Below are 27,715 nucleotides of genomic sequence, written 5' to 3' on the forward strand. Positions count from 1 at the left end.
ATTATTGTTCAATGTACCCTTTTTCAGTGTTCCCCAAATTCCATCACAATAGTTCAAGTGACATTGTATCAAAGTTTTATACAGTAATATTAGCGCTTCATTTTGAGATACAAAATGGTCTAATCCTCTTTAAAAGGTATAACTAATCTTGGACTTCATGTGTCTGACATGCGCTCCCCATTCCAGATAATCAGCGATAACAATACTGAGATTTGTGCTTTTTCCTCTGTTAATCACATTACTATTTAATGATATTTTAATTTTTATCTAGATACCTTCTTAAGCCGATTTCGTGTACCAACTAACAAAATTTCAATATTAGCTAGATTCAACTTAAGTTTGTTACGAGCAAGCCATTTCGATATAGCTTGTAAGCCATTTTCAAGGGCTGACCTAATTTCAGTAGCATTTTTAGAACTGTAATATATACAAGTTAGTATCATAAGCCTAGCGTAAAATGATAACTCAGTTTTTGACTTCATTATCGAGATCAATTTTGTGTCATGAAAACAGTAACGGGCCGAGTACAGACCCTTTTTTATTGTGTGTGTGTGGTTTTGTTTTTTATTGTGTTCGGGGGATAGAGATCAGTTTCGTCATTTACATTTACATGTAAACACTATTACGAGTACAAGACCACGATACGGACACATGGGCGAAGTGTACATGTACGCAGGGCTCGACACTAACGGTGGCCCGGGGCCACCAAAAATGAAAGTCGGGCCACCAAACAAAAAAGTTAGTGTCGAGCCATGATGTACGTATACAAAAATGAAATGAAATGAAATAGATAAAATGGTAATATGGATATACAGGTGTAATATATTGCTGTATGAAAATGATGTAGTAGATAGTTTCTGTGTTTCTGAGTGTTTGTATCAAAAGAGTAAGAAAAATATACAGTAGTATTCAGGGAAACAGGCAGGGGGAGGGTGTGGAGGGGGATACCTCCTCCACACGAGGGAGAATTTTGCATTTCGGGCTTGAAATTCAGAAGTCTGATGCCCCCTATTGGTGAAATATTCCAGTTTTGTTTGTGTCAAGAAGTAACAAAAAGATATGTATTCAGGGAACTGTGCGGGGGGGGGGGGTGGGGGTGGGAGGGGGATAGACACAATCCTACATGAGAGAGATTTTGTTCATTCTAACCTGAAATTCAGAGATATAGTGCACACTTTTGGTAAGATATTCAATCGGTATGAGTAAGAAAAATATAAAACAGTACAGTCAAACCTGCCTAAAAAGCGGCCACCTGTCTATAGAGGCCACTGATAAATCCCCCCGAAAGAAAAACCCTGTTAAAGACCCTGTGTATAGCGGCCACATGTCTAACGCGGCCAGAGGCCACAAATTTTGTTTCCCGCGGTAGATTTTAACCTGTCTATAGCGGCCACAGACCCGATGTAGCCGTAGCCGGGCCAGTAATTCAGCGTGTTTTTCTGCTTTGTAGTCGTGCCAGTCATTCCTCAGCAACGTGCAGTGATCGCCACTGCAGCATTCATCACTCATTCAGTCATAATACTGCACTAGTGTTAAGCTTTCTTCACGACTGTACACATAAAAATTATGCTACTGTGCAACAATTTCATAAGTTTTACCCCGGCATTGTTCAATGCATGAAACACACGTGTGCATACGTACACACATACATGTGCATTTAAGTACTTATATACATGTACATGTATACAACGATGATACATCACATGAAGGCAATGCACACGAAGTTGGATAACCTGTCTATAGCGGCCACCTGTCTATAACGGTCACTTTTTCCCCCCTTGGGTGGCCGCTAAGGCGCCATAGACAGGTTTGACTGTATTCAGAGAAACAGGCAGGGGGAGAGCATGGGAGGGAGGATACCCCTAGCTCCCACATGTGGGAGAATTTTGCATTTTCAGGCTTGAAATTTAGAGATCTGATGCATGTACCCTATTGGTGAATTAATATTTGGTTTTTGTTTCCATCAAAAAAGTAACAAAAAGACACACATTCATATGGAAGTGTGCGGGAGGAGGGTTGCCCCCTCCCACAAGAGGGAGATTTTTAGCATTTTCAGACTTGAAAATTCGGAGAATTGATGCACTCTTTTGGTAAGAATATATTCGATTTTTGTTTCTATCTAAGCAGTAACAAAAAGACACATATTCAGAGAAGTGTGCTGGGGAGGGGGATAGGCCCCCTCCTACATGGTAGAGATTTTGCTCATTCCGACCCAAGATTCAGAGATATAGTGCACACTTTTAGTAAGATATTCAATTGTTGTTTCTATCAAAAGAGTAAGAAGAATATAAGTAGTATTCAGGGAAACAGGCAGGGGAGGGTGTGTCAATGAGAGGGGGACAATTTTCCACATCTCGATTTATTCCGCATCTTGGGAACTATGGGGGGGGGGGGGGGAGGCGCAAAATGGTATGTTTGCCCGCAACTTTTTCTTGGGGGGGGGTGGGGGGAGCAACTGCCCTTTTGTCACTGTAGGATCAACGCCCCTGGCCACCCCTGGGTGCCCATGTATAGATATTCCCGAGTCATCATCATTTGCTCAATGATTCAGAAAATGGGGGGGGGGGGGAGGGAAGGGGTATGATTCTTGCAGTTTTGTTTCGTTTCGTTTTGTTATTCGTCGGTAATTTGTAGATGGTCCCAAGTTTCACGCATCATAGCAGGTAATTATACTGGCATGGTATTTCACATTTTCAACATCTGAACCATTCTTTAAGTCAAGATTCTGCAAATGAGCAAAGCGAGTAAGTGCTTGAAAAAATTATGTATACAAATCCTAAAAGATAGAATACCAAAACCAAAACCCAAAGAGGAATGTGGATTGAGTGAATGCAGCAACATTAGTAGAACACATCAGTGAAATTTTCAAAGTTTTGGTGTTGGAACTGCTGGATGAGGAGACTACTAGAGGTTATGGTGTCATGTGTGGACAACAATATAAAGAAAATATAAAGGGAATTCCACAAAAATTCACTTCTCATGAAAATTACACATTCCATCAACTTGATACTGACATATATAATATTAAGGGTAGCAATTATTCCCCTGCTTTCTGAAAGTTGTTAGTCAAGTGCTCTTTCATTATGCTAGAAATGTGAATTTTTGTGGAATTCCTTTATATTCTCTTTATATTGTCGTCCACGCATGACATCCCTCATCAATGGTCCACAGCCCCCCTCCTCCCCCCCCCCCCCCCCCCCCCCCCCGCCCCAACATTAGAAAACGTTCTGCAGCCCCTGTATAATAGGGTCTAAGTATCTAATCATACTGTGGCACTGTGATTTTATTGTTTTTGGAATTTCTTATGTAGTTCCTTGTTTCTTGACTTTTGTTTTTTCTTCTTTTTTTTGATGGAAATTGTCATGGACCACTTTTATACCATAATTAGCATAAAATTAATCATTTAAAGTGGTGAGTAGTGAAAATAGTTAGGTTTTTATGAGTTCCATTACAGAGCACCGTTTTCCATAGGAAATGTGCACAAAATCACAAAATTGTGCTCACTTTGGGATGAAATGCCATTATAAACATCGGTGTGGCTTCATAACGGTACATGCAGACATTGCAAATTTGTTCTCAAAAGTTGGGCGAGACTTGAAAGAAAATAGTCAAGAAGCCTCATGACAAGGTCTTCTCGTACTGCAGAATTCTAGCATGAAACGTTGGTGGGGGGGGGGGGGTGGGGGAGTGGATTCCAACCCCTAATAACGATAACAATAACTGCATTTATATAGCGCTTTATAAGGGTGTTTCTAAGCGCACAAATTAGGCCCTATTGAGGTTAAACACAGATGACAATGTTTTCTGTCCGTTCCTGGCACACGCACATGCACACACGCACACACACGCACACACACACACACACACACACACACACTTACAGGCAATCACATAATACTGTATGTGTGAGATAAAGAAGTAAACCTGATTGAGCAACAGCACTGAGAGACTACCGAGGAGAAACTGACATCTGGGAAAACATTTCAGAATGTCTTGCCTTCAAATTCCAGTATTTATTGATTGACAACTAGATGAGTGAATAGTATCATAACACTAAATCATGTAATTGCACAGTGGTATGGATTCAACTGAAATGCCAGTAATCACATGTAGGATAGGCAGTGTCCTCTGTTGATATGGCTCTTGAAACGGAAAGATGGGCAAGAACTTTTTCTGAAGAATTGGACTTGTGGAGAACAAACTCATCACAAGCCCCCCAAGGTGAGGCAACTCATCACATAGCATGTGCACATCATGTATGGGGGAAATAGTACACAGCTAATGCGTCGTCACAGTTCCTACAGTTATCAATGATCTTGTAAATGTAAATCAGCATAGAAAAAAAATTCCCTTATATCCACATGTACAGAATTCTAAATTGTGTCAATTTCTTTGGTTCAAGAAAGGGGTTTGTAAGTGTCTCATGGACTTTAATATCAACTTCATTCCCTCATCAGAAGAAAAATAATAAATGTCATCATAATTCATGCAATAGAAGCTTTTTTTTTTTCACTTTGATTTTTTTTTTGTCAAGTTTGTGACAGATTTCATAAAATGAACCTGCTATAATACATCATCATGTATTATGAACCCTATGTTATAGTGGGGTGGTTGTAGCATGGATTTAATTTCACAAACAATGTGATCTTGAAATATCCATGTGATATATCACACCAGCATTCCATCCTAGTGACATTCAAGGTATTAATGTGAACAAAAAAAAATGAATACAGATGGACAAGATACCAAAGATAGCTAACTAAAATCAGGTAATGGCTGGAGTTTTACTTTGCCAAAGTTTTAAACAAACATGAGAACAATTCAAAAAAAAAAATTTAATTGATGAGTCCAAAAACAATTGCTTTTGTGCTACAGCTGAAAATGCTGGTGGATATCTCTCTATGGCCATTCCCTCCTACTAATATATGAGTGAATCTCGATGGATATGCAAGAATATAACTTAAGAAATCATAATACCATATTCTGGAAGAATGTCAATCACACATGTAGTTACACACTTTTGTTCAATCACACATGTAGTAACACACTTTTGTCTGTCAAACATGGCTGCGTTGGGTACAATGCTTACACCATAACCCTATGATCTCAAATGATATGAAGAAAGTCCAAAGGATTTGAAGTGAACTGACAATACATGACACAGTCAGCCAGATGATGACCGATTAAGGTCGAAACCATTTCATATGACATGATTTATCAAAAAAGGTAAGCATAATCACTTGTAAAAGTCAAAAAATATAAACAGTGAATACAACATCAATAAAATGGGGATACTGGATGAAGTATCATCACACATCTGTGATTATAATGTGACTTTAGAAATATCAAAGAAACAACTTTAGCACTTTCCGTTGCTTTCACTGAATTATCTTTCGTTGTGTTCCTCATGATCTTCAGTTTTACTTGTCTCCAATTTGCCACAATACTCCTTCGTTGATAAAACATACGCATCACATATTTTGCGGTGGTTTCATTTTTGTGAATCAAGAGCCAATTGATTCTGAAAAATTAAAATCGTTGCAAAACATTGCCACCCGTAAGACAAATGCACTGTATATCACTTTCAGGCTGGAATATAACTACCCTTGCTCCTAGAAAGGAGAAACCTAGTTTTCATTCTGTCTCTGTGGAGTTGCCTATCACAAGCCAGCCACCTATGACATTGTCTTCCAAGCCCTGCTTCCTAAAATATTATGCTCACGAAACACACTACATTGTACATATAAATTAATAGATGAGTTGCATTAAATGGTCTTTATATCTCAAACACATTGTACCTCTGAAGTAATTGCACATCAAATCATACCCTACAACTAACTGAATTCTGTCAATACATGTGACATGTTTGAAGGGCCCACAACATTCAAGACACCATTCCCGGGGATTGAATGGCCAATTTACGTCAGAAAGGTGGTAAGCACTTTGTGACAATCAGCCCATCATCTGATCATGACCCTAAGAAAATTGGAACCTCAGTGGAAACTCATTTTCTGACAAGCTCCCAGCACAACACAAATTTGAATCTTAAGCAGCTGTATTCTAAGTACAGTGTTTAAAGATGCACTTTTGCTGCTTAAATCATGTATATTGCATATTTTTCCCAACATATTTATGGTATGAAATAAATTAGTAGCTGTTTGTACAAATACACAGATGTCAATTAAACTTGCACACACAGTATAAATAACACATGATTAGTTAACTATAGATTCATAGAAAAGCCCTCAAACTCAATATCCTACAAGAAGGTATCATGTCATTTGTCACAGCAAGTCAATATAAACTTCATTCACGCTACCTGTGTTTGCACTTTCTCTTTTTCTCTTTTCTAAGGTCCTGCTTTCATTCTTCCAATACATCTCAACAACATAATATCACATGGCTACCAAAATCCTTATGATTAGTCACAGGATTCCAAGATCATGGTGAATGGGTTACATAAGGACCCAAAGAACATGTGATACAATGTATCACAAAAATAAATCAATGTTACTTTAACTGTAATCAATCTAACTCACCTATAGAATAAATAAAAAAAAAAAACAACTCTACATAACACACACACACACAAACACACAGCATGATAATGATCTACAGGTATTTCAACGTGGATTTAACAAATTCAAATGCTCAAACATGGCACAATAGAAACTGAGAGAGCTGTATTGCAATCATCATAACACACAGGGAGAAATGTGACCATCCACAAAAATCCACATTGTTGCATTAACCACAAAACACAGTCACCACTGTGTGGTGACTTTGAGAGGAATATAAAAATATCAGATTGAAAATTCCAAGTCTTGATATGCAACCGCCATGGCAATTTGTACTCCGATCACACGATCATGTGTCCAGTGTCCAAACCTCATTCTTCAAATTTTAACGAGAATGTGGAAAAAAAAGTTTTTATATGCCAAAAAAGTGTCTGAGGGCATAGCAGTTCTTTTCTTTGGATGTATCTTTGTCTGTGCCTGTGATTAAAAGACCAGCTTAATATAAGGCATATGCATCTGTTTGATTCTCATAGATAGGATTGACTCTTTTGCCACTTTGGGAGATTTTTAGCTTGCACCCATTGTCAATCATTTGATTCTCCCGGCTATTAAACCAACTCCATTCACAAATTAGGAGCCAGTCTATAAAAGACTTATCTCAGTCAAGTCAAGAGTTCAATACAACACAACCCACAACATGTCAGCCAACAATGAGTATGAGGCATCATTACAGTCAGCATCACACTGGACAAGATTTTGAATGGATGTCACATGACTTCAGCAGTTAGTCTTATGATAGAGACAGGAAGTCCCGACATGTCGCGGTCAAGAGTGTCATATGATTGTGCTTGGAAGAGAAAGGGACGCTGTCCATCATGCCTGCTCATCTTCGTACTGCTTTCGGAAACAGTCTCCCACAGGGAAGAAATCCCAGCATCTCTGCTGGTAGAGCTGCCACACATAAGACTCCTAAATAACAGCACAAAAGACAAAAAGATAAATACAGAAAGCAGATTATATGTTACTTTGTGATTATTCTTTTTGATATATCATGTAATGAATGTTGCATATTATAGTACTTAAGTAACTGGGGGGGGGGGGGGATGGAGATGGGAAAAATAAATGTCCTGCAGTGTACTGACTTTGTTGCATGATTCACTGACACTTCTCAAAAGTTTGACTTGATTTTTGTTTTGTTTTGTTTTGTTTTTGTTTTTGTTTTGGTCATTCTATTAAGACATCATTGCTGGATCAAAAATTCAGGATATGTGACTAGTTTGCCACTTCACGGTCAAAACAGGCTCAATGTTCAGAATGATGCTTAACTGCAATGTGCGATGGATATCAAAACATGAAGTGACTGGGTGAAAGAAAGACAATCTTCCTAAGAGCTGTAAATGTTTAGTCATTCGACATTCTTTGGTATATATCTCAGTCGTACATAATATCCAGTGACAAAAGAAAAAAACAACGATAGACCATACACAAAATATCAAATGATCATGAAATGATATTTGATAATGAATTGGTCATACATGTGGGTTTGCACATCAGTAACTGCATAACATAACTGTGCCCCATAATACAGTCTGACTAGTTTGCCCTTTGTACTCATATCATTGTAAATGTACAAGTGTGGTCCCATGCATGCACATCTGTGTGCATGGGCACTATGTGTTCGGATTACATAAATGAAGCACATTGGGAAATTCCTATGTAGATCTACAAGACTTCACAATATCAGGCAATTTAAACATGTATACATGTGGAGTTGTGTAAAAGCTCTCAATCTGTATCTAATGCCTCCCAACCCCCCCCCCCCCAAACAAACAAAATCTAGATAATAACTATGTCTGTTGTAAAGGTCATTGTTTGATTTTTAAATTAAATTCTTTGTTTTGCTTCTCCTTCCTTTGGCATCCTTTGGATGTGTGACTTCAGCAAAGTAATTCCTCACCTGTCCTGTGTGCTCTGTTTCTGGTTTGTTGATGAGATACATCAGGAAGAACCTGCACGAAGACAATGTTTCAAAGTGTTTAACATGGGTCCCTGGTAAATCTTCTGGCCGTGAATCTACCTTTTGTGTCCTGCATTCTACATGCTGTATTTTGGTGTAATCACGGAATGGCGAGCATTCTGTAGCAGACAGAATAATAAATTGCTAATCCACACTGACTTAATGCCATTATGGCACTGACTTTAGTGACTACACAGGTCTATGTATTTGCAAATGCCTTCTAGTGCAGATGATTGGTGAAATGGACTCCTGCATGCTGGGGACACCACTCTGATTTGTGTACAATGTCCCCTATTTGAGCAGGTTAACAGAAAGAGAGAGAGAGGAAAAAAAAGGTTTAAAAACTGTTTCAAATAGATCTACATTACAGTGTTTATAGGACCTATAAAGTTAATGATATACAATGATGAATAGCGAAATAGTGAGTGCAAGAGTTTCACAACTTCCTATTAAACTTCTGGCCATATGTCTTGTAACTAAAGTACATTTAGTTAAATGAGTTGAATTAGGTTGCAGATCACTACAACATGTATTTGATATGGGTCTACAGCTGATAATGGAGATTTTACTAAGCAAAGCTCAGTAAAGGAAAAAACAAAAAAACAAAAAACAAAAACAAAAACAAATCATCATGGTCCACTGTATGTGTAGAGACACAGGTACTTTGTACAATGTATGTCCAGTGACTGTTATCATCACTGTCAGGGGGACGTACACAACCTGTATCATGGACCGGTCAGTGTTTCAATGTCTGAGGCTATGCCTGAACGTAAACGTGTTCTGGGACAGATTGGCTGCACATAGTGGTGAAGACAGCATTGTAGTCACACTCACATGTAGTTGGAGAGATCATGCTCTTTGGAAGTGTGGAGCTCAAATCCATGAGGTAACTTGTCGAAATACTCCCTGCCAATACCGCAGATGAAACATTTGGTCTGCAAATAAGAGCAAAAGTACACATCTCAGCATTAGTCTCACCATGGACTGGCCTTCTCAGCAGATTCCAATGGAGTAAAAGCCAAAACACAAGTTTATGAAACAATTGCAATAATTTTCAAACCACACAAACATAACTCACTGTATTCCTGATAAATGGTTACCCATTATACCACTTTCCATCATCAGATTTACCTGGTGGAATTTATTGGTGGAAAATGACATTTTAGCCAAATCTTAGGTAAACATTTGTCCATTTCTTTCTACCCTTCCAACAGAACTACATCACTACTGGGCATTCCTAGCTGAAGTTATAGCTGAAAAAGATACAATTTGTAGCCAAGACTTAGTGACCTTTGACCCTGGTTGATTTTTGCCCAATACAAAATCAGCTCATTGTCACTTAATGTTTCATACCTTATCAAAATATAAATAAAATCCACTGAAAAATTTTTTCTTACAAACTGTGATGATAACATCTGGGTGGGACGGATAAATACATATGTAAATGGCTAGACTGACAACCTGAAAGAGTAATGCAGAAGTGGAAATTTTCGCAGTGTGGGAATTTTTGCGCATTTCGAGTAACCAGAAACTAGAAGCATGAAAATAATAGCATGCAAATATTTTTGCTTGCAATATGTTCCAGTAATTAATGTCTTGATTCCAGGGAATTAAAAATATGGGGAATTCATCTTACCCGGCCAAGCGCAAAAAAAAAAAAAAAAAAAAAGAGAAAAAGATTACTCAAGCGAAAACATCCACTTTTACAGTACCGCCTGGAGCATCCTTCTGGAGAGGGGTATAAAAATCAATGATATCAAAATGAGTGACCAACTCACCTCCATGTCCTCTTTGACCTGCTCGAGCTGATCTCTCAACTCTCCAAACGCATCAATGATTAAACCTGGGGAGGAGTATAACAAAGAGCCAGCATGATTGCCAAGGACTCTAAGTACCACCATTCAAACAATGAGGCTGCATATCAACTTTACAGTGAAATTCCATCCTGCCCCATATCTATTTCATAGGCATACACTTAAACATACCTATTTATCTGTTGACATAGAAAAGTTATTTGCTATCGAGAATGCAGCATTAAAAGTGCAACAGAGTGGGAAAATCAATATACATGTATGTGTGACATCATATGACCCAGTCATTACATAACCACTGGAACTATAGAGTACCAAAGTGTGATGTCATAGCCATTTATCGCCATGGAAATTGGTTCTAAACAACCTCACCTGGCCTGAACACTAATTGTGAATACTATTATTCCTGACCATGTTCTCACCTGGTTCCACCACAAGCTATAACAAAAGACTGTCACATCATCACTTTGGCATTCTATATGCTTGTGTCTGGCAGGCTAAATGGTCAAGCTGCATTCATTTGTGTGAAGTCCATTTCCAGGCCTACTCGTTTGATGTAACGGATTACCATCTTTTTAATATCTTATTTTTGCCAATTCACAGTATTTTTCCGACAAAACAGAGCCCCTTAGATTCTGTACGTGATATCATCTCAGGAAGGGCATGAGTTTTGTGCATGTCTGATGAGTGAAGCTTCTCGCTCACTTCCCTCTCACCTTGGATGATGGCAAGGAGGATAACGATGACGAAGAAGAAGAAGGTGATGTCGAAGATAATGCGGTAAAGCTCGTACTCATCACCGTCTGGAGCTTCAATCTCGTCAGCTGGATATAAGGAAACCGAAGGGGAGTCAAGATTTAATACCCAAGGCATAAAAAAATTGTCATCTTTAATATGTTAACATCTGGGCAGTTTCCTTCTCTCACAGCTTTCATTATTTGAAGACTATAATAATCATATAGTCATAAACTACACACTGTTCTCACTGGTGGAGACAACAATGACTGTCATGATCACATTGCATATACTATTACTAGTACTCAATTTGCTGGTCCTATCGAAGTCATCACTATATTTATTGCAATATGTTTTGATATCACAATTATATCAAACAATGATATGGGCCGTGACGCAAGAAAAGCGCCCTTAGGGCATTAAATACCGAAAATGAGTTTTCACCTCCACATTGCAGAAGGAACTCTGACGTATCTAAATATGCAAACATTTTTCTGAAATTCCAATCCTAAATGACCCCATTACGACATTCAACAAAGCTTGTTTTGTCCAAATCCTGTCACTTTTTGATGCATCTATGCATGTGCGCGCAGTTAACTAGTTGATCTTTTTCCCGCGTATTGCTTTGTCAAACTTCCGCGCTGTTTTCTGGCGTTTGCGCACAGCGGCGCTAAGGGCCCTTTTCTCGCGTCACGGCCCATATAAATTGGTGATGATGCTACTGACATTAACAATAAACAGAGACTATCATTCACAGCAATCCATTGCATTTCTTCCTTTTTAAGTCAAATGTTCACAAATAGAAGCAAAACAAAAGCTAAAGTCCAGGATCTTACCTATACCGCCACCAGCCCTCAGACCAGAATGCAAATGGAAGACAAAGCACTGAAAAAGAAGTAGAGAAAATGCAAACAAAGATGGTACATGCAACATTATGCATCTCACTTGGTGAAATAACCACATGAAATGGACCAATACAGTGGCGGATCCAGAGGGGGGCACAACTGGCGCCTGCCCCCCCCCCCCCCTTTATTTTTCCTTAAAAACAAAAGAAATAAAAATAAAAAATAAAATGAAACCCGGAAGTGGCACCAGAAACATAATTTGCCCCCCCCCCCCCCCCCCCCCCTTTACAGAATTCCTGGATCCGCCCCTGCCATATGTCATTCACTGCTGGATCCCTAGCAACTACAAATCTGTATCCTCAGAATAACACAAAACAAAACAAAAACTGTTTGCTACAAAGTTACAATTCAATGTCACATTTCCACTCTAAATTTCTAAAGGCCATAATGATAAACCTGGCATCACTTTTAGATCGTTCACTCGCTTGAGGAATGTCAAATGTTTACTTCCTCTTTAATGTCAACATCCACAGGCTGATGTGATTTTCTTACTTACTACAAAACTTTATGGATGCTTGAAGGCCTGCAGCTGATATGTAGTATTATTAAAAAAAAACCACAATAGTTCTACAGACTAAAGGTGCCCATATAAGAAAAATGAAAACATGGCAACAATCATGGCCTATAATGACTGAAATTTTCAGCATAAACTTTGCCTCAAATTGCCACAATGCACAAAAACCTTTAACAAACATTATGGCCACAGAAAAAGCTTTGTCCAATAGACAACATGATTATTCCCTGATGCCAAATGACTAATAGGAGAAAGATTTACTCAGTCTTTCATGGCGGCGCCATTTAGAATCCTGCCATCTTACCATATTGGCTGAGAATGATGTGACTGTACTGGGGAATGGTTAAAGTCATGATTTACCATTTGCAGATGAAACAAAAACCCAGCATTAGTGCTTCAAAATAGTTCTAAAATGTGAGTTAGGGCTAGAAACAACCACTGTAAAAATTTGAATCCGTATAATCGATGTTAACTGTTGTTAAATACACAAAATGTGAACAATAGTTATAATAAAAATTCTTCCAGGCTAAACCGTCTACAGTTATGGTTTATTGAGAAAAACACTGATATCTTCTTATATTTCAGGTTTTATTGCGAAAATTTTATATGGTAGGATGTTTTGTGATACAATGGACCGACACATAAGTATCAAATGTGATATCTTGAACATTTTTGAAATCACTGCTCCCAAAGGTAAACTGGACCTTTAAACTTGTGCCTACAATATAGTCACCAAAATGCAAAGATATTGCAGGGCACAAAGTCGTACATAAGTGGGTGTGACCTTCACACTCAACTGTATGACTTGTTAACACAAGTTGCAGCTCATTAGAAAGTTACAAGCTTTTCACACAGTCCCCTTGCCTACATTACAGAGAGCATGATGTTTGTAATGACGGGGAGATGGAGACACAGGGGAGAGAAACAGACAGACATACACACAGACAGGGAGAGACAGTCAACTCACGGTCATCATGTTGTGACACTTGAAGTCCACCTCCCCGTCCTCTTCCTTGGTGTAGAACTTTCTGAAGAAGTTGAAGGCCAGCACGGTGTAGAGATAGATGATGACACATGTCATCATCAGGGTCAAGACAAGCTGGGGGGACAACCAGATAGAAAATGTGTTGCTTCTTAACCAAAAAACAAAAGAGGCTTAACCATAAGAATTTTTAAAAACCCAAATTCTATTAAATGTGCTACTTTTGTTTTTCTTGCACAGTCTCTATTTCAGCTATTAAAATCTGATCTGAAGTTGAAATTAATTATTCTGAATATAAACAACATAAAACAATAGAAAACATTAGAAATAAAAACAGTAATTAACTTTACAATCTAATTATTAAGAAATACCAAGATACCTGAGTTTGATATGTAAAATGAGAATAATTGTTTAATTACCTAATTTTTGGTCTTAGTCAATCAGTTTTCTTACAAATACATATTTAACAACTTTCTTTCACATATTTTGCAATTAAAGGATCACTAGACAACCATATTGGCACAAAATAAACCAAAAAGATCCATAAAAATTAGCATATTTGCATAATTAATTAGCCTTAATTAGAAAATTATGGTAAATTTGGAAAATTAACTATGCATTCTTGTAGGGTACATCATAAACTAGGAGCATGCCAAATTTGGTGACAATTGCATAATATTCCATTCTTTCAATGCTAAAACTGATACTGAATGCTAACTTTCAAATATGAAATCTTGCAATTGCACCTTGTGTCAATAGCACACTGCATCTTCTACTGTATACGCTATAATTTTCGCGTACATAAATTTTCGCGAATTGCCGCTGTCACACATTTTCGCGAGTGGTTAAATTCGCGATTGGGGGACCAGAGAAAATATGAAGTGGCAAAGAAAGTGTGAATTTTCAACTTACTAGCAAATAAGAATGATACTAGTTATACACTCCATGAAAAAGACTTGCCAAACTCTGCGAACTAGTAAGTTAGAATTCAACATTTTTGAAGTGGTTAAGTCCATCGCGCTAGATTTCTGACGAGTGGTCCCCTAGATTTCTGACGAGTGGTCCCCTTGCGATAATGGATTGGCTCTCTACAGTATTCGTAAGTAGACGTGGACGTGTGTAAACAAGCTTTAATAGCCAGTATGGTCTGTTCGGTAAGCCGTGACATGGTATACTAGTACTGAAATGTTCGTATCATCAAGGCAAGGGATTCATTTTGGAAGGTAATATTTTCGCGTGTTGTTAATTTCGCGAATAGCTCCCGACTCGCGAAATTCGCGAAAATAAAACCCCCGCGAAATACACCATATAGCGTATACAGTATTTTTCTCATTTCAACAACTGTCGATTGCCACTGAAGCCTGGCAGAGTGTACCATTAACCCATTCTCTACAGGTACCTGGTGGTCTGTGTATTAAGTCTATGGTGCTTTCAGAATTCAGTATAGAAGGGGTTAAATAGAGACAACACCACCACATTCTGCCTTCACGTACCTGCTTGCCATTGTGCGTGACAGACTGCAGCACGGTGCGCAGGGTCTTGAAGCCCATGGCGATGTCTAGGAGGTGGGCAGCGAAGAAGAAGCGATTGACGTGACCCAGGACAGAGAAGAGCAGGTACCAAGCTATGTACAGGAATGACTGCATCAAGGGAAGGAGAAAATAAATACCGAGTCCCTGGAATTACACGGGTCATCTGTGGGTGGACTACGAATGGGTGGGAGGAACACCAACATATCATTGTACACAAACTAATGCCTCCTATCTATTTCTGCACTCTCAACATTCTTGAGCAGCAATCACAGCTATGACCTTAATGGAAACATAAACTATAGCAACACCAAACAAAGCAACAGAGCCCAGGAAATAAGTGGGCTAAATGTCAACACTGCTACACTCCCTCATGTGAATGTGATTGCTGGGCACTCTCTTCACAACACATAACCAGCTCAGTACTACAGTGTTTAGAAACCTCTAACATATGATCGATGCTGTGGAGGTGCCACTGGTAGCAATAGATTTACACCTATTCATGACTTCATTTATCCTGTCAAACTCACATTATCTGTTCCAATGACTCCACACTTCCAGAGGTGATACTTCCAGTCGGGTGAGGTCAAGCTTCATGGTTAGGCAGAATAAAACAACAAAATATATTTTCAACGCTCAAGAAACAGGATCTGTTCTCTTTCATAGAAGATCAACAAGCAGATTTGGCCCTGCCAATTTTGCATTTGAACATTGTCATTCCCTGAGAATCAAGGCAGGACTGTGGTTTATTTTCTTTTGCAATTGGTCTTACTACCCTAATCCATAATGTGCAATCTCTACTACAACATGTAAAACTGATTCAAAGTGTAGACGAGGAAGTAGGAACTGGTTGACCGAAACTGATCCTCAAAAAAGAGTAATGGTCAATGCACTTCTCATGAGCAAAAACAGTATTTATTGGTGCAGTAGTTTACTTGAAGCACTAACAAACATACACATAGTAACTGCCTATAATTTAAGAACTATGAAGTCTTCATAGAGGCAACAAAAAAAGATTTGAGCACTTCAGAGAAATTATAAGAACTACAAATCTTCCTGAAAATACAGTGCTCATATTGCACAACTGTGTATTTTCATAAAAAGACAGTGCTTGCTTTTTTTTTTTCATAAAATTTGAAGGAAATTCTAACTAGCAAGTACAAGTAGACAAGTAAGAGAAACTATTCATCTATTAAGAAGCAGACATAGGCTTCAATGAATCATGTGGTAATTCAGTCCACATCATTTGACCAAAAAAAAAAAAAAAAGACAGGATGAAGCAGGATATGAGTTGAAGCCTAGAACTCACAAGGCAGCCAGGAAGCCCTGGTTGGGGCTATCAGTTGGTGGCCCAGCCATGGGGTTCTCTCCCATCTCCATCCCAAGCAGCTGGCATAGCTTCTCTTCTCCTACCGCATCCTCGTACTTCTTCAGCACCTGCGGACCACCAGGGAGGAGACAGCAGGGATAGTAGGATAGCTAGCCATCAGGACTCTCTTGTAACCTTTCACACTGGTTCTTTTGGGGTACATTGTAAGGACAATGCTATTTGCCATGAGCATGCCACATCTCTTTAATACAGTAAAACTGCCATCAATTGATAATACTTGGCCTTAAATGAGATGAACATTAACCTTTAGAAGACTGGTCCAGAGTAAACTTGGGCAAGTGTCTATGGGAAATGTGTGTTATGGCAAAATTAGTTCATCCTAAATGGGTGAACTGACTTTCTTATCATTTCCCTTTAGGTTCTATGGTGCTTAGCTAAGTTTCCTTACAATGGAAACATCACATAACTATGTTCCATTGAAAATGTTACTTGAGCCATGTAACATGTAAACCAAAAGTATGCTTCCCTACCTTCTTCTCATGTATTTCCTGTGAATGATAATCATTATGAACTGCCTTATGACACTGAAGAGGAAATAGTTACAGTCTAATGCTGATGGCCATTTTACACATATGGACTTACTGTTACATGATATGATGGCAATGTACACTCCTTTATGATAATAAACTAAGGAATGAATGCACAATAATTGACCATGTACATGTTTTACACACAACATAAAGAGTGGGTAGGATAAAAATCAATAGGCTTTGCCACAACTTACCTTCTTTTTCACAAATTTGTCCCAGTAGTAGCCAGGAAATGAGCTAAGAATTGAAAGTGAAAGTGAGAAGTGACTTGGAGAGCCAAACATAATACAGAATCATATGTGACACTTACTTTGAGACCGCAATACATTGTATGAAGTCCCCAGCTCTGCTTTCTTTCAGCACACACGGATTTAGCATGCCAACTGAAACTGAGATTATGTCTAGCTTTCCTTGGAAAATAAGATTCAAATCCCTCATCAACATAACCCATGCAACTCTTATTGCCTTATCAGTTGACTGATCCAACTATCCAAAGTGTGTCTGCACATACCTGTGAAATATGCTCAAGCAAATCCTATAAAATCATACTCTACTCTAGGAAATGGGCAGTGTCATTTTGATATGCGTTTTGGAATTGACTAATATAAAATTCATGAAACTTCATCTTTAATTGATGTGCAACAAGCTATCTATATGATACAATGTAGATGAGTCGACATAAGAATAATATCTGAAAAACAAAATTTCTGTGCACATTTAGTAAAGCCTTTTCACAACCTCCAACCATTCAAAGTGGATTAGTACATATGAAACAAACTTCTGCATGCTGCTTAGCATTGTACCAAGCCCATCTATGCATCATGCTAGTAGTTATGGCACACATAATAGTATTGCTTGACTCCCATTCAAAAGCAGACCTGGGGAATCCATTCTAAAACATCTTCTCACTCAGTAACAGTGGAAGACGAGGAAATTCAGATTCTGCACTATCACTGTATGCCGTTTCCTACGTGTGTCTGTGCAATACAACCGAAGGTATTCTGTGTACTGCATGTACCATGTACTTCACAGTGGTTTTATCTTTTTGCCAATTTTGTGCATTGCCGGATATTCAGGAAATTGAAAACATGAGAAAATACTACCTCCCACTACACAAATACAACACAAACGGTCCCCAAGGTTAGAAATCTCACTCAAACTTTGCTTCTTGAAAGTATATCTCATTCTGTCACTATGATTTCAAATCATGAATTAAATCTTTTCACTCTTGATTCACAAAATATTGCATGTAAGTGCACAATATATGGCATGTACAACATTAAGCTCCTAATTACCCCTATAAGTCCTAGCCAATGAGCAGGCAGATTTGCCAAAAGTAAAAGTTAACAAGCAGTAAATTAATCTCCACCTCCTGTCTCTGTGATGAGTGAGAGCAGGCCAGATATCTCACCTTGTGCTGATGGCCAGAGTGTCCCACTGACCCTTGATGTCATCTCTGGTCGGCTGCTCGTTGATCCACTGACCGTCAAACTCGAGCTTGCGGGCTATCTCCTTTTCTCTCTTGAAGAGGCACAATGGGACCTGTGACCACACACACACATGGAATGCACCATATTCACATCTGGAGAATCATACCATTCAATGTTTGATAACTGTATCCGACAAGAAAAACAACTATCAAATGAGCACCAAAATATCTGTTTTATAAATTTTGTGGACACTTTTTGAATTAGGCTGTATATAAATGGACCTGCTCTCGCACAATGACATAACTTTCCATTATTTATCTTAGAATGAGCATTGCAGAGAAGGATCAAAAGGATGTTAAGACTAACCTTGAGGGCGCAATATGCAATAAGCATAGAGATGGAGACCAGCGTGTGTAGAATGGCCAACACTCTCAGGAGAGGCACCAGGTACATGAACTTCTGATTGATGAGAATGTGTTCTGCTGTCTCCTCATCCTCCGCACCACCGCCCTGGTCATCGATGGCAGAGGAGTTGTCAAGGAAGTCCTCTGGGAGGTCGACCACTGTGGAGTCCAAGTCGAGTTCGGCAAGGTCTGATGAGACCTGTGCAGATTGTAGCAGAATGAAGTATTAAAAGATGACAATGAATAGTCATGTTGTGTTAAAACAGGTCTAGGGCAATTACCCACTGGGCAATTACAATTGTACCCTAGACCCTTCCCCTGACCCTAACCGTAATAATAATTCTAATCCTATACCTAATCCTCACCCTAACCCAAACTCTAACCCTAATCTTTACTCTAACTTTATCACTAACCAGTATTTAGCAGGGGGTTATTGCCCGAGGGGGGGGGGGGGTATTGCCCTGATACGGTTGAAACCACTATCAGATTAATATTGATGTAAAGCTAAATATGATGTATCATGTATCATTACTGGTTTTATTCACTTTTCTCTCTGTTCAAGCTCTCAGTCCGTCTTTTTTGTGCACATCTACTCCTGGAATTCATCATCAACATTAAACATCGTAAGAGAATGAAAAATATCTGAACTAAAGGGCACAGAATTGTCAATTCTGAAGTGACTGAAATGGATAAATTTCTCAGTTATCAAATGACATGAAGTATCTGATAATCTTACTCAATATGCTGAGTGTGAGTGGCTAAAGTACAAAGTGTACTGGGCTATGACCAGAGTCACATGTAAGGAATTTATAACCTAATTTGACATTAGGCTACTGATCCAACAAAATTTGCCCTTAAGCAAAACTGATTGATGTGAGTTGGTGAGCTCTGAGGTTCAGTACTACCTTGTCTCTATGGATGCATTCAGGCCAGACTGTAACAGAAGCCTGTCTTGTAGGAGGTGACTGAATAATGTGACTAAAACATCTGATGGAATTTGTTTCCAACTTGACCTTCTGAACAAGGAACAACATTTCTCTCACTCAAAGGTACATATTGCATGTAGTAGTACTGTCTAACAACAGCAGGTAATTAATCTTTCATGTGCCTAACTCAACAAACAATTCCGCTATCTGGCATGGTGTAACAAATAACAAGTATTCAATAAAATCCCACATAGAATGTAATTTCCCCGCTTTTCTTATAAGCGCCTAACAAGATTTTATGAAAGTTTGCATGTGCCAAGTGTACCAAAGGGTACCTCTGGGCATGCTTTAAAAAGGGAGGAGACCAAATGCCTTCCAAATGTGTGATATCATGGCATGGTAGAGCATAAACGACACAATTTGCTTTTGATTTGAGACTGACCACCTCCTATATCTCTCACCCTGAAGAAGAGAAGCAGGAAGTTAATGCAGAAGACCAGGGCCAGGGCAATGTACTTGATGTTATAGAAGTTCCTGGCAAACAGACTCTGTAGAAAGGAAGGCAGAGGATGGTATTTAGTGTAGTTGAAGGTGTCTTTATGATCCAGACATCGCTGAATGACAGGATTTCTATTTTGTTTTGATGTACATATGGATTAGTGCATTATTATTCACAGGGCATCATTTCTACACTGTAGACCTGGCATCTTCCATGATGAGGAAATGTTCATGTGATGTGATACTAACAGGAAGGAAAAAAACAAATCATGACATTTAGTCACTGTGGAATAAGGGCCATACACATGTATTCAATATACCAACAGTCACTGAAATAAATGAAATCCATCATGCAAATTATTCACTTGTACAGAAGAGCATCTCTGTTGATCATACATCATCTTTTTAGTGTATGTACATTTGGCAGATGGCTATACATGCATCTTGACAACAAAAATTACTTTCAAACAACAACAAAAAATGTACACTAGCAATTGCATGACATCCTATGAAGTTTATTGACAAACAGATGATATTATGCTACTGTATATCATTAACTGAATTTTCACAATGCAGCTAGGCACTTTCCTTGATTGGCAAAATTTGACATAAGATATCAGATGCTCACAAATATGTGCAAACTACAAAATATGTCATACTGCCTTGATGACAAATTTTCTCTCTTGTATGTGCAATGAAAGCGATACTTCTTTTTTTGAGAGAGAGAGTAAAAATTAGATATACAACTTGTAAACATTTCTTCTGATTATAATCACAGCAAGACAATTGCCCCTCTGCATCTCGCAAACTTTGGAAAATGTCAGGAGAACATTACATAATCGATGTCTTATCAGCATCCTAGCCTTAAAAGCTACAAAGGTACACATTAACAACATGATGAAGAGTCTTTAATTACGGGACCAAGCACTTGGCAAGTCCTATGACCTCACCAGAACGGTCTGTTTGAAGCGACTCATCTGGGGTTCATATACCACATCCTCCTCTTCCTCCTCCTTGGTGCTGTTCTGACCCGGGGTCAACTCGGACAGGAAGACACTACAGACGAAGACAAAACACCAGTGATGAGAAAAAAAAATGTCTGTGTATGTACATATCTATGTACATATGTACTGTTAATAAAGTAGTGACAGCATCATATCAAACCCTGCATTGTAGAATGGAGGAATAGATTAATATGCCTATTGAGTGTAACTAGGGTTGATGTATGAGGGGCATTTCATGAAGCGTTTTGGCCAGATATTTTTCTGACAAACTGTTACAAGCTACTGAAATCTTTGCATCTGATTGGCTTAGAGCAAATTTGTCTGACAACTTTGTCAGAGAAAATGCTTCATGAAATGCCCCCCTGATCTCTTGAAGAAGTCATGTGATGAATGCTATATTCTACACTCTCTCTCTAAACAACAACAACAACAACAACAACAACAACAACAACAACAACAACAACAACAACAACAACAACAACAACAACAACAACAACAACAACAACAACAACAACAACAACAACAACAACAACAACAACAACAACAACAACAACAACAACAACAACAGTTCTGAGCACTTTGTAGACATATACTACGATTATTAGCAAGATCATTATTTCATTTCTGGACGCCCACTGTTCTAGCAGCAGCAAAACTTGGGTACATGTGTTCACTTAGCATTAACTATTGACATTATGTCACATGAATTTTGGATTGCACCCTCTGTGAAAAAAAGAAAGACATTTTCACACACAGCAATGCATCTCAGTATGCACTTAAAATTCTATCCCCCAAATCTCTCCCTATACAGACACAAGGTGTATCTAATCTATGTCAAATGCCTAGGCTACCCCCTACCCCCCACGCCCCTCACCCCACCCCCACCATCTCTTGGATCGAGTTCTCTGCCTCGCTATGAAGGGAAAGAAATCCATCACCCATGCCTTGGAACACCCACCTAGGGAAGACAGTACTGTCCCGACGGCCATTGCTCACATCTGGCATGGGGAATTCCGTCTGCAAAGGAAGAAGTTAAGTGGAATGTAGAGTGAGAGTACAGTGGAAGAATATATCAGATAGTGAGGGGGCTGATGGCCCATGGATGAGCTCAACTACTAAGACTGGGAATTCCAATCTGCATGGACAAGAAAGAGTATGTAAACAGAAGTTAGACTCTTGAAGGAAATGTGCCAAACACATGGTAGATCTATAGACAGGCAATGCCATGTATCTCTATCACTGTTGCCCAGGGAATGAGAATTATGGATGAATATTGAGAAGCATTGAAATAACCATTACTACTCAGCCGTAGCAATTGTGTCTGGTACAAGTGATTGTCCAATCTTGTCAACCATAAATCACCATTATGTGCCACAATGGCTGTAAAATGTATCTTCTTTAAAAAAAAAGAAAAAGAAAACTGACAGAGAGTGTATTTCTGAACATCTGTTCAGCCACATTCACACTGAATGTTTAAACATCATCTTTGAAAAAAATATATACAATGTATGTACAAATACATTTCGGTACAAAAACTCACAATTAGTTGATTAAATTTGGGTTAACCAGAAGAGGGCTCAGAGATTGACAAGGTTAATATAAAGATGATTTCCATCCAGTAATTCTTCACTCATATCAATGATACAACCTGCACGGTATCATGGATACTAAAGTATAACTTGTGTGTAATGATTAGAAATAAACACAAATGTGATGTCACAATCCAGGGAAAAAAGTGTTAAACAAAGTGTTCCCCAGTAAGATTTTTTTCATCAGTATTATGTACAGATAGAGACAATAAGCCACACTGATCAAACCTTGTTCACCAAACCATCCACAGGATTCAATTCCAGCACTGACGGTCCTCTCACCTTAGTCACAGCTCCGGAATCAAAGGAACTGTCCGAGGCCTCCGAGGGAGTGTTTGGAGGCATGTTGTCCATGGAGAGCTCCTCGTCAAAGTCAAAGCTGGAGGATGGAGTGAGATTTCGCCGCTTCCTCCGCATCCTCAGCTTGTACTCCTTGTTACCCCCCTTGCCACCCTGCTTCAGGAAGTCAATGCCAAATGCCGACACGGTATCTCTGCAGAGACAGATGATAAATTCATCAAATACACGTGTAGAACTAGTACAAAGAGAACTGCTTGATAGCATATCATGGTATGATTTAAACCACTGGTTGATAGAATGTAATTCCAAGTCAATGCTATGAATACAACTGACACCAAGGGTATAGTGAAATCATGAGAGAGCTGAAGGCTGTAAGTTAAACTGTGGTTCCCTCTAACCCTTCCCCTACCCCCCCCTCCAAAAAAAATGGAATAAAATAAAAGGAGGGCAATCCATTTGTGCACAATATACTTAATTTTGTATTCTTTTAATGATGAAGTAATTTAAGGGAATTAACAATTTTACTGTCCCAATTAAAAGGATATTCAAGCCATTGTGTCTCATGATGAGTTTTTCATTTCACCCACTTGTCCCTTTTCATGTACATTTTCAATATATTAGTGAAGTAGTCTATGGTGACTACTGGAGTAAATGCATCACGAATCTATCAGTCTACAAAGGATAACAGTATGTGTTTGTGCTTGCAGTATCTGTGTGTCGCACAATATAGTCACTTGTGTATTATCACTTTGATTATGACCTTAATTATTATGCCTTATCTACATGATATATACTTGTTTGTGTGTTCTCTATAAGCAGTACCAGTATGCAAGTGATGTACCAGTACATGACATATTCCAAGCAATTGGATACTTATCATATATGCTTTAAAAATCAATGTTGGAAGATATCACTATTTAACCAATAGCAACAATTCACAAAGACCTGAAGCCTAATCACGCCATAGATGAATACACTTTTCACACATGTTTTGTAAAATTGAAGTGAAGAGGTTCGTTTCATCAAGTTTGAGTTGAGATATGTGTTAAGCTTTATACAGCTGACTCTTGTTGTCAATGCATACATTTGTAGATAAAACAAAAAATAGATATATCTTTAAAGGACAAGTTCACCCTCATAAACATAAGGATTGAGAGAATGTAGCAATATTAGGAGAACACGTCATTGAAAGTTTGAGGAAAATCGGACAACCCGTTCAAAAGTTATGAATTTTTGAAGTTTTTGTGTAGTAACCGCTGGATGAGAAGACTACTGCAGTGTATGAATAACTTAGATGTCACATGCGTACAACAATATAAGGAAAATATAAAGAGAATTTCACAAAATTCCATCTTTTGAAAAAAGTACATATTCCCTTGACTTGTTACCGACATGTTAGGGGTAATATTATTCCCCCTGCTTTTAGAAAGAGACAAGTCAAGTGCTCTTTTATTATGCGAAAAAAGTGAAAATATGTTGAATTTTCTTTACATTTTCTTTATCCTGTTGTACGCATATGACTCACAAGCTGTAGTAGTCTCCTCATCCAGCGGTTCCAACACAAAAATTTTAAAAATTCATAACTTTTGCATCGATTGTCCAATTTTCCTCAAACTTTCACTGATGTGTTCTACTAATATTGCTGCATTTTCTCAATCCTTATGTTTATGAAGGTGAACTTGTCCTTTAAAGTATCACACAAAAAGAAATATACATATGATGCTGAGGTTAAGAAATTCAATATCAAATACATCGCACAGACAGAAAAAAAAAATAGACAGACAGATTAACATCTAAAAAAAGAATCGTATTTGCTATGATGGTATATATGTCGCACTACCCTTGAAAAAAAATTATCAAATAATAAGTGAGAAAAATATAAAGAGCACGGAGCCACCATTTTTACTACTATTCCCATATCTATATACAATTACTAATGAAAGTTCCCATCACCTTCCCACACAAAGATAATGATATGAAATTCTACACATCGTGACTGTTTGCTGGAAATACAATGTGCATCAATAATCAGGTATAACTGTGGGATACGGTACCTGCTGGGAGAAGTGATCTATGCAAATAGGGAATAGGGCTTCCCCTCTGTTTTTGATTGGAACAAATCAATGGTCTCTCTTTACAAGCCTACGGTTAATGGAGTGACAAGTATGCTAAAAGCAGGGTTACTCTGATTGATTATTCTACCTACCCAATCAATGTCATGTGGGAGCTACATATGCTTGGTGTAATAGGGCTCCATAATATATCTTGGCTGATAATAGTACATGCTAGATCAAAGAAGCTATGCAAGTCCCAACAAAGCAGCTACACATGGTTTGAAATGAATAAATTTGACACTTTAAAACACCATTCAGTGAAGGAAAACAAATTCTTTTTTCTTACATTTATCGTCAGTATTAGATTCATCAATCCCGTCTTAGTACAGGTTAGATCATTGGGGAACTGAATGGTCCTTAAATTCTTAGAGACAACATCATACGGTAACAAACCTAACAAATATAAAAGGACTGGCTATCTTTTAAACTTACAACTGTGTCACAGGATATTTACTCAAACTGTACAAGTATTTAGTTGTATATGTTTCTGTGGAATAACAACTAAATTCAATGCCAAACACTAGGCTTGTCTGCATTTGTTATTGACATTAACTTTAAAATGTGACTCTGTCAATATCATGACTAATATCTTCTAGCATAAAGACATATCAAACAATCTTGTTACCTTTTCAGATATAGTGTATTCAAGAATGATGAATTACCTAAGCACTGTAAAATATGTGTTTTTGAAGCTGGTATATTAACACTTTTTTTGATACTTGCAGCGACCTTGATGGTGCATTTACTAGTGCTACCACATCCAATTAAATCTACAACTGACTATTTGACATGATACGGTAGAACACCTACATTAGATTGACTGGATTTGGAAGGGATAGCAGAATGTATTGTCAACCGGGTATGTATATTGTGAGCACATTCTGCCTGTAGTTTGTTGTTTGTTTGAGGGTGTTTTTTTTTTTTGGGGGGGGGATGGGGGAGGTTGTGCTCTTTTCTGATTGCTAGAACAAAAAGCATGATGATTTTCTTTTCATATGTTTAGATAAGAAAGAAGACAGGAAAGTTTCTGAGGTGAAATATTTCACCTTCCAGAGAGTTACAACATCAGTACTTTGTGCCTTTCTGTGGTCATCTTGCAGACAGTTTTTTACATGGCTCCAAATCTATGTCACGATGAGATGTCTCGAGAGCTAAGCTGAAGTTGAGTGCACAATAAGACAATAAAATCATTATGTGGTAGCTCAAGTAGCATATTAATGTTAAGTGGTCATATTCCTTTCTGTAGCATTCATTCTCATGCTTTTGGGTTAGCAAAGCAATGCGGCATGAAACTTTATTTGGTGAAGTCTGTTGTTGCGACAATAATGATTGCATGTTAATGAAATCTGTGGTGAATTTTCTTTCCAAGCTCATTCTGATAAATAAAATTTTGCTCTGCATAGAACATAAAAGAATGGAGAATATGTGGCAGATATCGATCATAGAAAAGTATTTGATATGTTTGATTCAATGAAAGTACTATTGCTGAAACTGCCAACTGGGAGGATTTTTCCCCATTTTTAATGTACTGAGCTACCATGTATTCAATTCGTGTTTGATTTGAAATCAATGATAAAAATGAAGTGAGGTATAAACCAATGGACCAAAATGACAATGACTGAAAGGAGTGTGTAGCATGGGACATGGCCTCCCAAACTGAAATCTGAAACAAAATTGCTTAAAGTATATCATAATCCTCAGAAATACAGTAAAATATTTCAACTTTCCGCAGAACCCCATCATATTTGCCATGGAACAACAGGGACATACTGTATCTTGTTTCAAAATTAGGGAGTATTCACCAAATTCACCAAAATATAGTTTTAAAAAATTGTCTAATATATTCAACAATGAAATAATTGTGATGGATACTGAAGCAGTAATCTATGTGTGTTAATCCTTTTGAGATATACATTTGATTGATGTTGCCATAGTCTGATCAACTCATTGATTTAAAAAAAAAAGGATTAAAGGTTCATTTTATAAATACTTGCAAATCTCATATTCTTTTTTTTTCAGGGTTTTAAGTGCTCTTTGATGAGATGCATTGGAACAAAAAGAATTAAAACTTGGTGCACTGGAAAAAAGAATATATATGAGTGGATCAGTGAAGCAGATGCTAACCCTCATGAGAGACTAGTGATGTGAATGCTTAACTGTGGCACAAATAAATGCATTTATATACAGTTTGTCATATGGCAGGATGAAGAGTAAATGAAAAGTGAACAAAGGCAGAGGATTTGTGGAGAACAAGTCCTGAATGTTCTCCAGACCTACATGGCATTGTTGTTTGAAAAATACTGTGAAGTGAGATACTGCCAGAAACCGACGTCCCTGTCACAAGTCAGAGACATAGAATACAAATCTAGAGAGTAAATCACTTATAAAAGTCATAAACAGTCAGCACATATCTTCTTCTTTCTTTAAGTCCCCAGATACAGCATATTTTAATGCATAATAGAACAACATAAGTCACCACATGTTATATCTGTCTTATTTGTTGCATTATAGCTTTGGTC

At 38.1% G+C, this 27,715-nt stretch overlaps 1 protein-coding gene across 1 annotated transcript in view; it reads right to left on the bottom strand.

The window, feature by feature from the left end:
- Window positions 1–3,981: 3,981 nt before the first annotated feature.
- LOC139728602 (ryanodine receptor 2-like) overlaps window positions 3,982–27,715 on the bottom strand; it is a 326,287-nt gene continuing 302,553 nt past the window's right edge. Inside the window, exons 112-129 of the mRNA XM_071639541.1 lie at window positions 27,474–27,530; window positions 23,065–23,275; window positions 22,152–22,210; window positions 21,140–21,245; window positions 20,134–20,239; window positions 18,728–18,954; window positions 18,343–18,473; window positions 17,126–17,168; window positions 16,321–16,448; window positions 15,542–15,602; window positions 14,976–15,122; window positions 13,468–13,599; window positions 11,918–11,966; window positions 11,063–11,170; window positions 10,314–10,378; window positions 9,370–9,470; window positions 8,476–8,527; window positions 3,982–7,487 (exon numbers count right to left, since the gene is read on the bottom strand). Of these exons, the coding sequence (XP_071495642.1) occupies window positions 7,392–7,487; window positions 8,476–8,527; window positions 9,370–9,470; window positions 10,314–10,378; window positions 11,063–11,170; window positions 11,918–11,966; window positions 13,468–13,599; window positions 14,976–15,122; window positions 15,542–15,602; window positions 16,321–16,448; window positions 17,126–17,168; window positions 18,343–18,473; window positions 18,728–18,954; window positions 20,134–20,239; window positions 21,140–21,245; window positions 22,152–22,210; window positions 23,065–23,275; window positions 27,474–27,530 (1,879 nt within the window). The 3' untranslated portion in view covers window positions 3,982–7,391. The remainder of the gene's footprint in view (window positions 7,488–8,475; window positions 8,528–9,369; window positions 9,471–10,313; window positions 10,379–11,062; window positions 11,171–11,917; window positions 11,967–13,467; window positions 13,600–14,975; window positions 15,123–15,541; window positions 15,603–16,320; window positions 16,449–17,125; window positions 17,169–18,342; window positions 18,474–18,727; window positions 18,955–20,133; window positions 20,240–21,139; window positions 21,246–22,151; window positions 22,211–23,064; window positions 23,276–27,473; window positions 27,531–27,715) is intronic.

The sequence above is a fragment of the Diadema antillarum genome, unplaced genomic scaffold (genome assembly GCF_040938485.1).
Source record: "Diadema antillarum isolate AM-2024a unplaced genomic scaffold, OU_Dant_1.0 seq00000187_RagTag, whole genome shotgun sequence".
NCBI lineage: Eukaryota > Metazoa > Echinodermata > Echinoidea > Diadematoida > Diadematidae > Diadema > Diadema antillarum.